Raw genomic sequence first — 15,935 nt, forward strand, 5'->3', positions numbered from 1 at the left:
CACCCGGAGGGCCTCAGCTTGGATTCGAAGCCATCGCACCCAAAAGGAGATGACAGTCCCCCCCCTTTTTTGAACTTTTTTATTAATATATTTTTTTGTTAAATTTCTTTGTATTTTTTTCCTGCAAGACTTGGTGTTGGCGGCACTGTTGTAGTTTAACGTCAATCCCAAATTCCATGAAATAGAAATCAGAAGTAAAGGTTGAGAGGGGAGGAAGGAGGGAGGCAAGCCAAGGAATAAACAGTTTGACTAGAAAAAAAGAAGAGGGTATGTGTGGTGGGCATTCCCGGGCAAGGCCATTCCTTGAGGGAGGGGGTTGGCAGGCAGCTTGCCTCTGCCTCATGCAGGGGAGGGAGGAAAGATCCCCTGGGGACCCTACAGTCCCCTCTTCCCAGGGCTTCCTGCTCCCAGGGGAAAAGCTAATACCAGGGAAGGATCAGCCACAACCTCAAACAGGGCTCTCCACCCACCTGTCACCTGGGTTTGACTCCCACCTCTGCCCTGCCTGGGTAGCGTGTGAGATCAGCTTTCTTTGATCCCCTCCTTCTGTTGTTTTCCCATTTCACAAGATTCTGATGTGAGCGGGGAAGGGACATAACCCATTTTGAGACTACTAAACTTGTCACAGCTTCTGCTTCCTTGTGAGCTCCTGTTAACTTGTCTGGTCCTATCCCCCAGAAGTGCCTCCCCCCACCCCAACTCCTAGAGTTGGGGTGTGGGGGCCTTGCTCAAGTGCCTCTAACCCTCTGCAGTAGAAATGTCTTCTTCAGGCCCCTTAGGAATTTAATCAAAGGCCACAAGTGAGTCCAGACCAACCAAATAAACTATTGGAGTGAGGGGAAACAGAAGGATGGGAGAAGTCAGTGGCAGAGTCTGGGCGGGGTGGACCTGACTGCATTGGATATTCTCTGTTCCTTTACACGTTGCTCTTGGCATGGCATGCCACCATAGGGGGCTGGAGGAGGGGCTGGCTTGATGAGGAGAGAAAGAGGGAGATGCTAGGGAGTTATTCTACTTTTCACTTCCCTTCTCTCCCTCAGGGAAGGATGGAATTGGGCAGGAACCCAGCTCAGTGCTTGGAGGTGAGATAATAGCCTCCAAGATTAGAGGTGGAGGCTGCACCTCCTGCAGCTTTTTTACTAGGCCTCAGAGGGACACCAGGCCCCTCAGGCCAGGGAGCCACAGCAGCTCAGCCAGTGCGTTGCCCGGCATTCAGTCACTCCTTCTTCATTTTCTTCCTTCTCTCCATTCAGCTTCCAGGAGTCTCCTTAGGATACCAAACCCCCACCCGCAGCAAAGTTTAGGTCTAAAGAAAAGGTGGGGAGGGCGTGGGGCAATGGTCTGACTTAGATTTGTGTGTCTCAGAGAAGACAGCAACTCTGAGAGAGAAAAGCCCTTCATATGTAAACAATCTAGAGAAAGAAGGGGTTGGGATGGGAAAGGAATACAGGGACAGATCCAGAAGAAATGAGATAATCTGAAAGAAGAGAGGGAAAGAAAAAAGAGAGAGAGAAAAAAAGAGGGGACAGAAAAGAAAGGAAGAAGAGAAAGAAAGATAGGAGAAAACACAGCTAAGAAGAGGAAAAGAGAAAAAAGACAGGTCAAAGGGGTGAAGAGGCAGGCAACCAAAGCCAGAACCAGGCCAGGAAGTAGCCTCAGGTGAGGAGCTGGGAGAACAGGAACGCCAGGCTGAGGTCTAGGAGGGCCACAGCTCCCACCACCAGGGGGTTGGCAGCTCCCTAGAGAGACAGAGAGGGAAGCCAACTCAGTCCCTGAGGACAGGGCCCACCTTCCTGCCTTGGCTGAGGTGGCAGAGCTGAAGGGTCTCAGGCACCTCCCTGTAGAGTCTGGAGCTGGTGGGGCTGGTATCACCAACATTTGTTTTGGATTGCAAAACCCCCTGTTCTCCCAGGCAGGGTCCCACCTTTCCTCTGGCACCATCAATACAGGGACAGCCCTTCCTTCTCCTCCCCCCAGTCCCCTCCCATCAGCATATCATGTGTCCCAGGCAGGAGGTGCCTAGCCTTAGTAGCAGACATTGGCAGCAGCAGCCAGTACTGCAGTAAGGCAGAGGGATGTAGGGGTGAGGATGTGGTTGCTAGGAAACAGAAGGCCTAGAGCCCAATCAGAGTAGAGGGTTCTGGGGAAACTCCGCCTCTCCTGGTTTTCGGCCTTCTTCCCTATTTCAACTTCTTCCCAGGAGAGGGAGGGAGAGTCAGGGTAGGGAGGGAACAATCTTTTCCTTTTTTATTTCTGGGCACCAAAGAGAGAAAGTGCGGAGGTGGGGGTGGGGGTGGAGTAGGAAACAGAGAGCTGGAAATGATATGGAAGGAGAGCGGGGAAAAATGTTTTGGCTCTCCCATTAATTATTAGTTTATAACCCTGGGCAAGTTAATTAAATGCTCTGGGCCTCAGTTTCCCCATCTGTCAAATGAGGGTGTCGGGCTCACAGGTATGTAAGGTTCCTTTCAGCTCAACATCCTTTTTTTTTTTTTTTTTTTTTTTTTGAAGTGGGTTATGGTCCAAGACAGGCAGAGGAAGCCAAGTCGAAATAAATGCCCTCTGGGGATCAGACAGGTCTGGAAAGGGTGGGAGGCAAGGCTTTGGGGAGAAAAGGGCACAGAACAGGAACAGAGAATCTCACCGGCTGGGCTGGCCTCTCGGTTGCAGCGGGCTCCCCAAGCTCTTCTGTCAGGCACCCAGCATCAGGACTCCTCGAGGATGAGCCCCTCAGGACCAGCATGGTGATGGGCTCAGGCTCCGTGCCTGCTGGGGCCCTCAGTGGGGGCAGGGCCTCTTCATCCTCCCCCTCCTCCTCTCGAAGACTTCCTGAACTGTCGCTGCAGCCTCCGAGGAGTGGGGAACCGTCTCTGGGCCCTGGCCCCTGCATCCCAGCCTCATCCTCAGCCTCATAACCAGCTAGTTCCTCTGCCTGCTCACCTGGTCCCCCCCATTCCTCAGGCCAAGCTTTGGGGCTGGAGAAGGGACCCTGGTCCCCTCCAGGAGGCAGTGGGCTTCGGCAGGCAGGGGGTCGCCAGGGTTGGCGGGAGGAGGCAGGACTGCTGGGCAGTTCAGGGGATCCCTCTGAGGGGGTCAGTCCATTTTCATACACCCCAGGGCTGTCCTCATCCAGGGGCTCCGTGTCAGAACCTTCTGAGTCCTGCCTGGGTCTGCGGCCTGGGTAGGGATAGCTAAGAATCAGAGGGGCCTAACTGGCCTTGGGCTGGAGTGGCTGCAGCTTTATCCTTGACTGGGTACTTCCCAGGACTTTGGAATCCCCAGGCTCATAGCCTCTCACCGCCAGACCCCAAACCCCCCATTATCCTACTGCATACATTTCCAGTCCCATTCCCCAGACAACCGGGTCTAGCTCCACCCTGTGTTCCTTGCACCCTCATTCCTTGCTTTTTCCATCCCCTGTTCCCTTGCAGGGCTTCTCATCTGTTTTCCCACACCTGAGCCTCTCTAGCTCCCCAGGGGCCCCACTTCCCTCCCCTGGCTGCCCATGCCTCACCTGGGGCCTCTAGCATGGGCTGCAGGTCCTGGGCTATCAGTTTGGCCATTCGAGCTGCCTCCACAGCCTTCTCAGCGACACTGCTGGCTGCCACTGCCTTTAGGATGGCGTCTGCTGCCCTGTTAGATCCGGAGACAGGGACTAGATGGGGACTTAGCAAACCTTCCCCCACTTCAAAATAGCCCCTGCTCAGATGCACCAGTCCCCAGTCCCTGTCCCCTAGTCCCTGCCCCCTCCCTTTTTTTTGAGGCGAAGTCTCACTCTTGTCACCCAAGCTGGAGTGCAATGACACAATCTTGGCTCACTGCAATCTCTGCTTCCAGGGTTCAAGAGATTCTCCTGCCTCAGCCTCCCGAGTAGCTGGGATTACAGGTGCCTGCTGCCAAACCCAGCTAATTTTTGTATTTTTAGTAGAGACGAGGTTTCACCATGTTGGCCAGGCTGGTCTCAAACTCCTGACCTCAGGCAATCCACCTGCCTTGTCCTCTCTAAGTGCTGGGATTACAGGTGTGAGTCACCGTGTCTGGCTGTCCCTGTCCCCTCTATATCACATCCTCCTGAGACGAGCTCTCTTCTGGAGTCTTCACCCTTCCCCACAGTCTGCCAGCTGTTCCCCTTCCTGGCAGGCCAGGGCAGCTCCGGTTTGGTTTCCTCCCTCTGACCTGGGCTACGTTTGCCATCATCACACCCTCCTGCTCCTCTCACACCTTTCTACTGCTACGTCCTGTAGTAACACTTCCTCCTCCATCTGCAAGGGCTGGGCCCTCCTGGAACTTTGTCATTCCATTCCTGTCCTGCCCCCTTCCCAGTGACAGTTGAGACCTCACTTTTTTTTTTTTTTGGGACGGAGTTTTGCTCTTGTTACCCAGGCTGGAGTGCAATGGCGCCATCTCGGCTCACCGCAACCTCCGCCTCCCGGGTTCAGGCAATTCTCCTGCCTCAGCCTCCTGAGTAGCTGGGATTACAGGCACGCGCCACCATGCCCAGCTAATTTTTGTATTTTTAGTAGAGACGGGGTTTCACCATGTTGACCAGGATGGTCTCGATCTCTTGACCTCGTGATCTACCCGCCTCGGCCTCCCAAAGTGCTGGGATTACAGGCTTGAGCCACCGCGCCCGGCCCGAGACCTCACTCTTTTAGCACATCTCCTGCAGTCCTGCTTGGTGCTTATGAGCTATACCTACCACCCTCTTTGCAGTCGGCACCTCCTGTTGTTACCAACCCCTCTCACCCCCACTGGGGTCACAGCCTCCCTGTGGGGTCCAGCACGGGGTCCTGTACCTCGATCCTGCCCTCCTAGCAGCTTCACCCCTGCCCTGCCCCCTTGTTTGGATCTACCGTCTCCCTCATGTTAACAATCTCTGCCTCTCTTTCCCTTTCTACCACCACTTCTCCTTATTATTAATCCTGTCTCTACCAGTGCAGATTTCCTGGCGTGAGAATGTCCTATCTTGCTTTCCTTTGGCCTCTTTTGTTATCACATTGTCCCCTCCCACCCTGTGTCTCTGCTACCACCCCACTGTTCCGACTCATGCTTTTCTCAGCTCTGGAACTGGAATAAGTGTGGGTCTCCCCTTTGGGTAATGATCCCATCCCTTCTCCCTGCTAATATGCATGCTTTCTCACCATTGTGACTACGCTTTTAGCTAAACCCTTAGTCTTCTTTCCACAGCCCCCTCCCACCTTCCCTGCTCCTTAGGTGCAGGCAGCCTGGGAGTCTGATCAGTTCTTTCCCACTGTTGTTTCTCAGTTCTCCCTCTGATGTCAGATGCTTCCTCAGTTTTCTCTTCTCTTTCACCCTCTGCTGTTAATCATAGATGCCTAGTCATCCTCAAATAAGTTCTGTAATTCTGAGGGTGGGACACAAAAGAGCCAGGACAGAGGCAGTCAGATGAGCTTGCCATGGGCTTGAATGGATCACACCCCATGACTGCCTCTGGCCACAGGTCTGTTCTCTCTGGCTTAGGAAAGCAGTCCAGTATGGGGGTGAGGAAAAGGATGGTGATATCTACCGTCCATATTCTTAGTCCATAGTCTGTTATTTATGTTTTTGGGAGCTATGATTAGCCCCTCAAACCTCGTGGGTCAAAGATCTTTAGAGGCTGCTTGGAGGGATCTCAGATAATGTGGTTCTTCTGTCTTAGGACTTTCAGATTCTATATGACTAGCCCTGTCCTGAAACTGAGCTGGTCTCAGGGTGCACAGCAGACACATATGCAGTCTCCTGCCTCTGGCCTTTCAGTGGGGCAAAGTCAAGGAGAAGGTGGACAGGGCTGTCAAGGGCACCTGTAGAGCCGTGAGCATGGGGATCGTGGTCTTGGGTCATATTGAGTTATTTTGGTGGCCTGAAACTGGTGCACTGATGAGGCCTGTTTTTGTGTATGAAGAGTAGGGATGATCAAGTCCTTTGCAGTAGACTTAGTCTGTGCTCCAGCATCAGACTCAGGGCAGGCTCAGGCTACCTGGCAAAGGCACCTGCTGCTGAGGCTCTGCTGTTTCCATGGCAGCTGGCAGCCAATCAGGATTGCCAGGCCTGTTGCTGGGGAGACCAACCAACCTCCTCCCACTGCCTGATCCTCTAGTTACTGAGATCAGTTTTTCCTGCACATGTCTCCACCCTATCTAGCCTAAAATGTTCCCTGGTGCTCTGCCTTCTGCCTTGCCTGGCTTAAGGCCCTGGACTCTAACATCCAGACTCCCAGACACATCTATAGATGTACATTCTCTGGCTCAAACATCTACTCTGCATTTGGCATATTTATATTCTCTCTTACACACACACACACACACACACACACACACACTCTCTCTCTCTCTCTCTCTCTCTCTCTCTCTCTCTCTGTCTCTCTCTCTCACACATTCTGTCACCTGTTATACAAACTCATTTAAGCATATTTGGACATATCCTGATCTCTGACCTACTGAAAAGTCTCAAATTTAAATGAAATCCCCCACCCCTTTAAAAGAAAATCCAATATGTAAAAATTCAAATATGTGAGTTGTATAAATAAGGGGAATATGAATCTCATTACAAGTGGATTTTTGACTTCTTTTAGATTTTTTTTTTTTTGAGACAGAATTTTGTTCTCGTTGCCCAGGCTGGAGTGCAGTGGCGTGATCACTGCAACCTCCACCTCCTGGGTTCAAGTGATTCTCCTGCCTCAGCCTCCCAAGTACCTGGGATTACAGGCACCCACCACCACACCCAGGTAATTTTTATATTTTTAGTAGAGACAGGGTTTCACCGTGTTGGCCAGGCTGGTCTCAAACTCCTGACCTAAGGTGATCTCCCTGCCTTGGCTTCTCAAAGTGCTGGGATTACAGGTGTAAGCTACCATGCCCAGCCTTCTTTTAGATCTGTTCTATCTAATTCAGTAGTTACAAACCATATGTGGCTACTAAGCATTTGAAATTCATCTAGTCTGAATGGAAATGATGTGATTTAAGCGTAAAATTTAAGGGGTGGTCCCGTGCTGACCTCCTCACTATGCAGGGAGCCTCACTTGCTGCCCAGGGAGCTGTATGTAGATTTCAAAAACCTAGTTCAAAAGGAATTTGTAAAATGCCTTAATAATTTTATATTGGTTACCAGTTGCAATGATAATGTTTTGGATATATTGGTTTAAATTAAAATATTATTGAAATTCATCTCACCTGCTTATTTTTTTATTCCTTTGTTTGTTCGGTTTTTTATTTTTTAGAGACAGGGTCTTGCTATGTTGCCCAGGCTGGTCTTGATGGGCTTAAGTGATCCTCCTGCCTCTCAAGTAGCTGGGACTACAGGTGTGTGCCACAATGCCTGGCTTCTTTTTATTTTTTAGTGTGGTTACTAGGAGATTTAAAACTACCTATTTGGCTTGCATTATATTCCTGTTAGACAGCACTGCTTTAGATAGCAAGGTTCCTGATGCAAGGAAATGCAATTTGATTTACAGAAAAGTTTCATTTACAGGGAAGCCTCCTCCCCTCAAGCCTCTGATCAGTTTCGTAAAAGGCGGCAAAGGAGACAAGACTGGGAGAGACTATCTCTTCAGGTGGATAGGTCAGCTGTACAAATTAGACTTCCCAAAGGCCCAAGGCTGAAATGGTGTCAGGCTGAGAAATGGTTAGGAAGGGACAGTCCCTATTCCACCCAGGGCTGATGCTCCCAGCCTGAGGCCTGGAGGCTGGATCAGCTGCAAGAAGAGGAAGACTAGGGACATGTTTGAGTTCCAAGAGATTTCTGGGGCTGCACAAAACAGGTTCCTTGCTACTCCCACACACAACAATGGATTCCATAGACACACATCTCCACACAAAAGACACCAAGACGCATGTACAGTCTTACACCACCTCCCTCAAATACCCAGCCACCCACAGTTACACCCACATCCACCTGTAGCCTCAGATATAAACACCGAGAATGCCCAGGACTACAACTGCCTGGCCTTAGGCCTGCTATTCCCCACCAAGCCCTAGGCCTTGGGCCTTGGTCCTCACTTCGGCATACCTCCCTTCCTGGTCCCCAGTGCACTCCCCACCCCGCCCAAGCCCAGCCTTGGCTTCTGAACTGGATGCCCACCTGGCAGCGGCGATCTCCTGGCGCTGACGGGCAGCGCTCACGGCTCGACGGGCGCCCTCGACAGCCCTGTCCACCTTCTCCTTAACTTTGCCCCGCCGAAGGGCCAGAGGCAGGAGGCTGCGGACGCGCCCGCCGTGCACCAGCCGGTTGCGCTTGTACTTGCCCTCCTCGCGGGAGCCGTCGGGGCGGGTGGTGCGCCCGTAGCCGTGCCGCCGGTTGCCCAGCCACTCGCCCTCGTAGCGCAGCCCGTTGGAGCGCTGGCTGACGCCGAAGCCGCTGCGCCGGTCTGCGCGCCACTCGCCGGCGTACACCTCAGTGGCCGAGCCTTCGATGAGGGCGGGTGGCGCTGCGGCCGGAGGCCCGCTGGCCTCCGAGCCGGGCGGTCCGGTGCTGCCCACCTCGCTGCTCACCTCGCTGCGCAGGGAGCCTCGCTTGCTGCCCAGGGAGCTGCGACGCCCGCCCGCCCGGAGCCCGCTGAGCAGCAGCGAGCGGCGGAAGAATCCGCCGGCCGCCGGGGTGCGCTTTCGGGAGGACGCGCCGTCGGCGTCCCCCGGCCCAGCCAGCACGAAGCCGCCCCGGGAGCCCGAGGCGGGGCTGCCTCCCTCGTCGCCGGGCAGGGGCAGGGGCGGGGGTGGCGTCGGGGGGTCGCTATGGCCCGAGTCCAGGGAGGTGCGGCGGGGTGAGCGCAGCAGCGCCGCCTGATGGTAGGGCACACTCTGGCGCACCCCGTAGCCGTGGCGCTTCCCGGCCTGCCACTGGCCCTGGTAGGTGCCTGCGGGCGGTGGAGGGGTGGGAGAAAGTCAGGACGTACCGCTGGGCTCCTTGCACCCCAAGTCCCAAGCACTCCTGGAAGCCCAAGCGTCAGGCGGGAGAGGTAGAGGCACTTAGCGTGGAAGTTGGGGAAGGGCACTGGGAGCCGGGGAGAGGCCAGGCTGGGCCGGAAAGTGTGGAAGAGCAGAGTGAAGACGGGCAGACAGCAGGAGCCCTACGTGGATTTTGGCAGTGCGGGTAGACAGGGGAAACGGGGAGGTCCCGGCAGGTGGCGAAGGACAGGCTGGCGGGGGTGTTTGGATAGGCAAACAGGACTCTGAGGGACACGCGGACGGAGAGCAGAAGTGTTAGGGACAGGCAGGTAGAGAGGGAGGTGTGAAAACAGGCAGACAGGGAAGGGGCGAGGGGTGAGGGAGAAGCGAGCAGGAGACAAATGAGGAAAGCAAGATCATGATGGGAGAGAGCTGAAATTGGGGGTTAGGGGTCACATCGATGGGGAATGGTGTGGGGGACGGATGGATGGGTGCAGGGGCGCAAATGGCGGGCGAAGGCGCAAGGCTGGGGAAGGCGCACGCGGACAAGCAGACAGACACTGGTGGGCCGGGCCCCGCACCTCCGTCGGAGTAGGTCTCGGTGCCGTAGCCGTCCTGGAAACCGTCCTTCCAGAGCCCGGCGTAGCGCAGGCCGGACACGCTCTCCCACACGCCGCTTCGCCCCTTCAGCCCGCCCAGCCACTCGCCGCGGTACGTCCAGCGGCTCTTGCGCTCCACGCCCAGCCCTTCGCGCTTGCCCTGCTGCCAGTGGCCCTGGTAGCTGTGTCCGCCGGGCCCCGTGAAGACGCCCAGTGACTCGAAGCCGTGTGCCCAGCAGCCGCTGTACTCGCCCTGGGCGCCGGGGCCCGTGCACACGCCGTAGCCATGTGCCCGCCCCGCCTCCCAGCCCCCCACGTAGCAGCCCCCGTCGTCAAAGTCGAACTTGCCCCCGGGGGACATGCATGTAGTTGGCGCGGCCTCAGCCCCCCAGCGGCTCAGCGCATCCTGGGGCTGGAGAGCCGGCTGGGGGCCTTGGTGCCGGGCGAGGTCTTGGGGGCGGGGGCAGTTAGACCAGGGCCGGGCGGGGGGGCCCCAGCGCGGGCAGGCAGGGCCGGACCCTCATCCTGAGTGGCTGCGGAGAAAGAGGGAGGGGGGCAAGTGGCGAGAGAGGCCCCTCCTCTTGGCCCGCCGCTCCCTGGCCCGGTGGCTCTGGGGCATCAGCACCGCCCCCCAATCCACCCCCTGCCTCGGCAGCATCTTCCAGCAGCTCCCAAGCTTTGGGGGTATGGGGGCTTCCCCCATTTCTCTCTTTGTGGAGCAGGCCCCTCCCAGGACTTGGGGCCCCAACCCCAAGCGGCAGTCCCAATTCTCCAACCTAGAACCCCGAAGTGTCGAGTATGGATGGCAGTTTGGGGGTCCTGAGAGGGGGGTGGGCAGAATCGTAGGCCACCAGCTTCCCTGGCTGCTGTCAGGACCCCTCAGCCCCGGTTCTTCGGCGTCTCTGGCAAAGGGATGGGGGTAGGGGTAGAAAATGTAGCGGGGAGATCTGATCAAGGTGGGCAGACGGTTTGTCGGGGGTAATGGATGGGGCCCAGGGGAAGCTCTGCAGGGGAAAGGCCAGGGTGGAGACGGGCAGACAGGCAGAAAGGAGGGGGCAGGTTACTCACCATGTGGGCTGGGGCTCAGGCTGCCTCCCCGGCACCGCATCCATGGCAGGATACCTCCACTCCCACCTCGCCCGGACAAGCCAAGCCCCCTCCCCTTCCGGAGAGACTGCTCCAACCCAGAGAGGAAAGGTGGGGGAGTCCGGAGAGAGTCCCCTCTCTCCCCAGCTGGAGGAGCAGGCTGGGTGGGGGGGCGAGGTAGTGGCAGGAGTGGGGGAAGATGAGAATAGTGTAGCGGAAAAAATCTGCCTTGGATGGAGATAGGGAAGAAGAGCTGGGAGCTGGATGCAAAGGGGGAGGGGGCTATCAAGAGGGGGTGTTTTTATTATTTTTTTCTTCTTATGGTTGGGAGAGGAAAAATAAATCAAAATTCCGATTCCATCCCAGCACAAATCAATGTTTGCTCCATCCCAGCATCACGGGGGAGGCTGGGCCAGGCAGATTTAAAGGGGCAGGGAGAAGAGAAGAGAAAAGAGGGTGGGTAGAGGAGGATACAGTGAAGAAGAGACAGGGGCAGTGATGCGGGTGGTGGTGGGGGGTCCCCAAGCAGAAAAGGATGGGTGTCTGCTAACCCTGCGGTGAGGGAGGAGGCAGGCAGCGAGGAGAAGGAGAAACACTGAGACCCCCAGGGTGGAGAGAAATCCTGGCAAGCGGGTTAGGAGTGGGGCGAGGCGGAGGGGAGGGGAGAGGAGCGAGGGGGAGGAGACTGAGCTGAAGATGGGGAGGCTGGGGGAGGCCGAAGCCGGGCGGAGGAGGAGAGATGCTGGCGAGGCTGGGAGAGAGTGAGAAGAATACAAAGAAAGAGGTGCAGGGGTGAGCACTAAGGAGGGAGGAGATGCAGCCTGAGAGGGAGGAAGGTGGGGAGACTCATTATGGGGCTGGGGAGGGATGGCAAGGAGGAGAAAAGCAGGGGAGGAGGGAAGAAGGGGGAAAGAAATAGATATGGAGACTGAGAGAACGAAATAAAGGTTGTGAAGGGAGGGAGAAAGCTCTGCAGAGGGAAGGGCAGGCGTGGGTATAGAGATCCAGGCAGGAAGAGCCCAGATAGAGGCAGGAGGGCCGGAAGTGTTGTTTGCCGGGCCCTAGGGAGAAGGATGAACCTGCCAGCTGCTTGGACTGAAGCCAGGAAGGCTTGGGGCACAGATGCAGGTGTCCACTGAGTCCACTATCCTCCCAAAGAAAGCACTGGAAGGGGACCAGCAGGCTCATGCTCTTGTACTTTCTGAAGAAGCCTGAAATGGGGCCCTACTGGGAAGCCTGGCAGGTGCTTCTCCAGGCCTCCCCATCCTCGCCCCCACCACCGATTTCTCCCTAGGTTGTCTCTCTGAAGGGGAAGGGGGTGTATTGCTTTTGAATAGGGAGCAGGGCATCATACTTAGTGATAGCATGAAGATCCCAGGGCTTTAGAGTCTTTTCTTTTGCAAACCTAGAGGCAAAGACACACAGACATGTTTGGGAGGGGCCTTATTGTGGCAAGGACCCCCCCCCCCCTCCAGCCCACCACACCTCTGTCTTGTCCTTTCACCAAAGGGCCAGCACATCCTGACCTTGCTGGCTACAGACAGAAGTAGGCACTGTCTTCCCTCCCCCTCAGTTTACTTAGACTCTGCATCTAGTTCTGTCCCTGCCACTAAGCCTTTAGGAAGGAGGACACTGTGTGCAGTTGCATGCAACAGAGTACATAGTCAAATGCACTCAACTGCCCCTTTTTTCATACAAGGTTTGGTCCACTACTCCTCCCCTTTGTACCCCCATTTTGCAGAGAAGAGAACTAAGGCCCAGAGGGGGAAGTCACTCACCAGAGGTCATACAACAGAACCGGCAGAGCTAGGAGGAGAACACTAGACTTCAGACCATTTGAGCCCTGTAATTCCTCCCAGGATTCCATGAACCTGAGGACCCTCCCTGAGGCTCAGGGCCTCCATTTTGAGTACTTTGTTGAAATAAAGAACATGAGGTTTGGAATAAATAGGGATTTCCCTTATTGCATGTTTTCCTACAATTTATATGAGGTTGGAGAAATTAAAATTTAAGCCTCCAGGAAAGGGACCACATCTTCTAAGTGCTTAGCATAGAACAGGTCAACTGTGGGTCCACTTGAGGCATGACTGTTGATGGAGAGTTTGTCCATTTATTCATTCACTCATTTCTGTATTCATCAAGTATCTACACAGTTTACTGAGTACCAGGTATATAGCCAGGTGCTAGAGACACAGTGGTGAACACCGTGGGGTCTGCCCTCATGGAGTTTACTATCTAGTAGTGAAGACAGACAACCAACAAGCAATTCTAGTGTGGTTAGTGCCATGACAAGTTTGTGGGGTGGGAATAGGGAATGGGGATGGAATCCACCTGAGGCTGGCACCCAAGAGAAAGAGGCATTTGAGATGAATCCAGAAGGGAGTTCTGGGGCAGGCCAAGCTGTGTTTCTTACCCAAGCTGTGTTATTCAGCCTAAGGTGTCAGCCTTTCCTTCTCCACACAGTACCTTGTCTCACTGGACCCCTAAAATTCCCTTTTTCTCCAAGAAAAGGGAAAACAAGAAAAGAAAAACCAATCTATGGTCCTGGAACCATGGAAACACCTTGTTTCTTAGGGGGAAGGGGTAGCAGGGGTAAGTGGAAGTTGGGGAGTGATGCCTTGTTGGATACTATACTGTCTTTACTGTATTCTTTTATTTATTTATTTATTTTTGAGACAAAGTTTTGCTCTGTCACTCAGGCTGGAATGCAATGGCCCGATCTCGGTTCACTGCAACCTCTGCCTCCTGGGTTCAAGCGATTCTCCCACCTCAGCCTCCTGTGTAGCTGAGATTACAGGTGCGTGCCACCACACCCAGCTAATTTTTGTATTTTTAGTAGAGACGGGGTTTCACCATGTTGGTCAGGCTGGTCTTGAACTCCTGACCTCCTGATCCTTCCACCTTAGCTGCAATTACAGGCATGAGCCACCATGCCTGGCCTGATTATACTGTATTCTGAGTTGCAAATTAAGCGTAGGGTCCAATGAAGTCCTGAGGAAATCTCTGACAGAAGTACCCTGGAACATATGGGATGCACAGTCGCAGCCCCGCATGTCTCCCTGAGTGAGCTAGCCTTCCAGCCCCTTTCTGGTCTATCCCTACCAGCTCTACAACTCCCTCTTTTAGGACAGGGGCATTTTTTTTTTTTTCAGAGAGTGCACTGTTTTGTTTTGCCACAGTTTACCAACATTCAGGTATCAGAGAAATGAAAAGTAACATTCGATGGAGTGGCTCTGAGTTTGGAGCCAGGTACTGTGCTTGGCACTCCATCTGTATGACCTCATTCTATCCTCACAACAAAACTCCCACTGCGAGCAGTCCAGGCTAGAGGCCTGGAGCTGGGTTTCCAAAGATGGTCATATCTATGTCTGAATCCTGACTCTACCTATTTGGGTGAACCTGTGCATGTTACCTAAATTTTCTGAGCTGCAGTTTGTGTATCTCTAAAATAGGAATATTATCACCTACTCCATGCCTTATTTTGAGGATCAAATCAATCACATATGAAGTGTAAGTATGCATAGTATATATAATAATTTGTGGAGGGAAAGCCACTTGGCATAGTACCCAGCACATAGTAAATGCCCAGTAAATGGTGGCTCAAGAAATAGGTTGGCAATATGCCAATTTTATAGGGGAGAAATCTGGGACCCAGCAGTTAATTAATTTGCTTAATGTCGCCCAGCTAATATATGGCAGCCCTTGCAGCTCGATATATATCAGACTCCCAGGTTAGTATGCTTTAACAAATGCGATTTTAAAGGTTGTTTATAAAAGTAAAACATGCTCCTTGTAGAATTCAGAAAACACAGCACAATATCAAGAATAAAAATTAAAACCACCCATGGTTTCATTGTATAACAAACACTTTAGTATATTTTTATATAGTCTTCTATGTACTTTTAACATAATTAATTAAATGCTGCATATACAATTTTGTATCCTACTTATTCACTTAGTTTTTCACTGTAAGCATTTTTTTTTTTTTTTTGAAGATGGAATCTCATTCTGTCTTTCAGGTTGGAGTGCAGTGTTGCGATCTCGGACCACTACCACCTTCGCCTCCAAGATTCAAGCAATTCTGCCTCAGCCTCTTAAGTAGGAGGGATTACAGGCTCCCGTGACCATGGCTGGCTAATTTTTTTTTTTTTTTTGAGACATAGTCTTGCTTTTGTCCCCCAGGCAGGAGTGCAATGGTGTGACCTCAGCTCACTGCAACCTCCTCCTTGCAGGTTCAAGTGATTCTTCTGCCTTAGCCTCCTGAAAAGCTGGGATGATAGGCGGGCACCACCAAGCCTGACTAACTTTGTATTTTTAGTAGAGACAGGGTTTCACCATGTTGTTCTCAAATTCCTGATCTCAGGTGATCCACCCACCTCGGCCTCCCAAAGTGCTGGGATTACAGGTGTGAGCCACTGCACCCAGGCACATTGTAAGCATTTTCCATGTCATTAAAACATCCTTGATTTTTAAATGGCTGTATAATATTCCAATGTTTGGATGCACAATCATTTGTTTATTCTAGCATAGCACTTTTACACTGTTTGTACTTTTTTGCTATTAAAAATTAACATGTTTGTACACAAATCTTTGTATCTCTGATGGTTTCTTTTTTTTTTTTTTTAAGTACAATTTCCACTTTATTTTTCTCCAGAGAATAGTCATCTTCAGTCTTTTAAGGATTCAGCTCCCTACATGGATTTTGGTGGAGGTCATGGGGCAGCACCCGCTGGCTTAAATCGGGGTAGGGGTGTTCTGTCCTTTTGGGCTTCATGAGATCGATTCCTGACTACTTTGCTGTGAATTGCACAACTCACATAGTAATGCAGCTTCACATAGAGCTTGGGAAGTACATACACATCGAAGATGCTCGCTTCAGAAATGTCCTTGACTGCTGTGGCCTCCACTATGTTTCGAATGACAAATTTCTTAGTGGCCTTGTCCTTGGGTACGCATCAGGCACAGTTAGTACACCGAATAGGCTGCATGTGGCCACGGCCCTTTGTGGCACGACTGTTGTTCCTTCTTTTCTTTGTCATCTTGAAGGTATGCACCGGAGAGAGCTTTCTTTTTTTTTTTTGAGGGGTCTTGCTTTGTCACCCAGGTTGGAGTGCAGTGTCATGATTATAGCTCACTGCAGCCTCAGCCTCCTGGGATCAAGTAGCTGGGACCACAGGTGTGCACCACGATGCCCGGATAATTTTTTTAATATATATTTTTTTGTAGAGACAGGGTTTTGCCATGTTGCCCAGGCTGGCCTTGAACTCCTGAGCTCAAGCAATCCTCCTGCCTTGACTTCCCAAAGTGCTGGGATTACAGGTGTAAGCCACCATGTCCAGCCTCTGATACTTTCTTTAAAAAGTTTTATTAA

General features: G+C 52.9%; 1 protein-coding gene and 1 pseudogene across 2 annotated transcripts; both read right to left on the reverse strand.

Annotated features, from left to right (window-relative positions):
* Positions 1 to 65: 65 nt before the first annotated feature.
* Positions 66 to 11,564, reverse strand: JPH4 (junctophilin 4). 2 transcript variants are annotated; one of them, XM_032265485.1, is made up of 7 exons: positions 10,547 to 11,564; positions 10,255 to 10,380; positions 9,461 to 10,011; positions 8,077 to 8,848; positions 3,515 to 3,633; positions 2,645 to 3,177; positions 66 to 1,739 (listed from the first exon to the last, which is right to left on the reverse strand). In XM_032265485.1, exons 3-7 carry the CDS (start codon positions 9,837 to 9,839, stop codon positions 1,656 to 1,658), a joined length of 1,887 nt encoding a protein of 628 aa, XP_032121376.1. In that variant the 5' UTR covers positions 9,840 to 10,011; positions 10,255 to 10,380; positions 10,547 to 11,564; the 3' UTR covers positions 66 to 1,655. The 2 variants fall into 2 exon arrangements, with proteins under 2 accessions (XP_032121376.1, XP_032121377.1); XM_032265486.1 differs by lacking the exon at positions 10,255 to 10,380.
* Positions 11,565 to 15,188: 3,624 nt separating this feature from the next.
* On the reverse strand, positions 15,189 to 15,617 carry LOC116541359 (annotated as a pseudogene).
* Between the last annotated feature and the right edge of the window lie 318 nt (positions 15,618 to 15,935).

This window comes from Sapajus apella, unplaced genomic scaffold (genome assembly GCF_009761245.1).
Source record: "Sapajus apella isolate SASKATOON/1434 unplaced genomic scaffold, GSC_monkey_1.0 scaffold151, whole genome shotgun sequence".
NCBI lineage: Eukaryota > Metazoa > Chordata > Mammalia > Primates > Cebidae > Sapajus > Sapajus apella.

Coding starts and splice junctions, on each gene's coding strand:
- JPH4 (XM_032265486.1), bottom strand. CDS start 9,839: ATGTCCCCCGGGGGCAAGTTCGACTTTGACGACGGGGGCTGCTACGTG. Junction 8,849..9,460: donor CGAGACCTACTCCGACGGAG/GTGCGGGGCCCG, acceptor CACCGCCCGCAG/GCACCTACCAGGGCCAGTGG. Junction 3,178..3,514: donor GCCCATGCTAGAGGCCCCAG/GTGAGGCATGGG, acceptor ATCCCTACCCAG/GCCGCAGACCCAGGCAGGAC.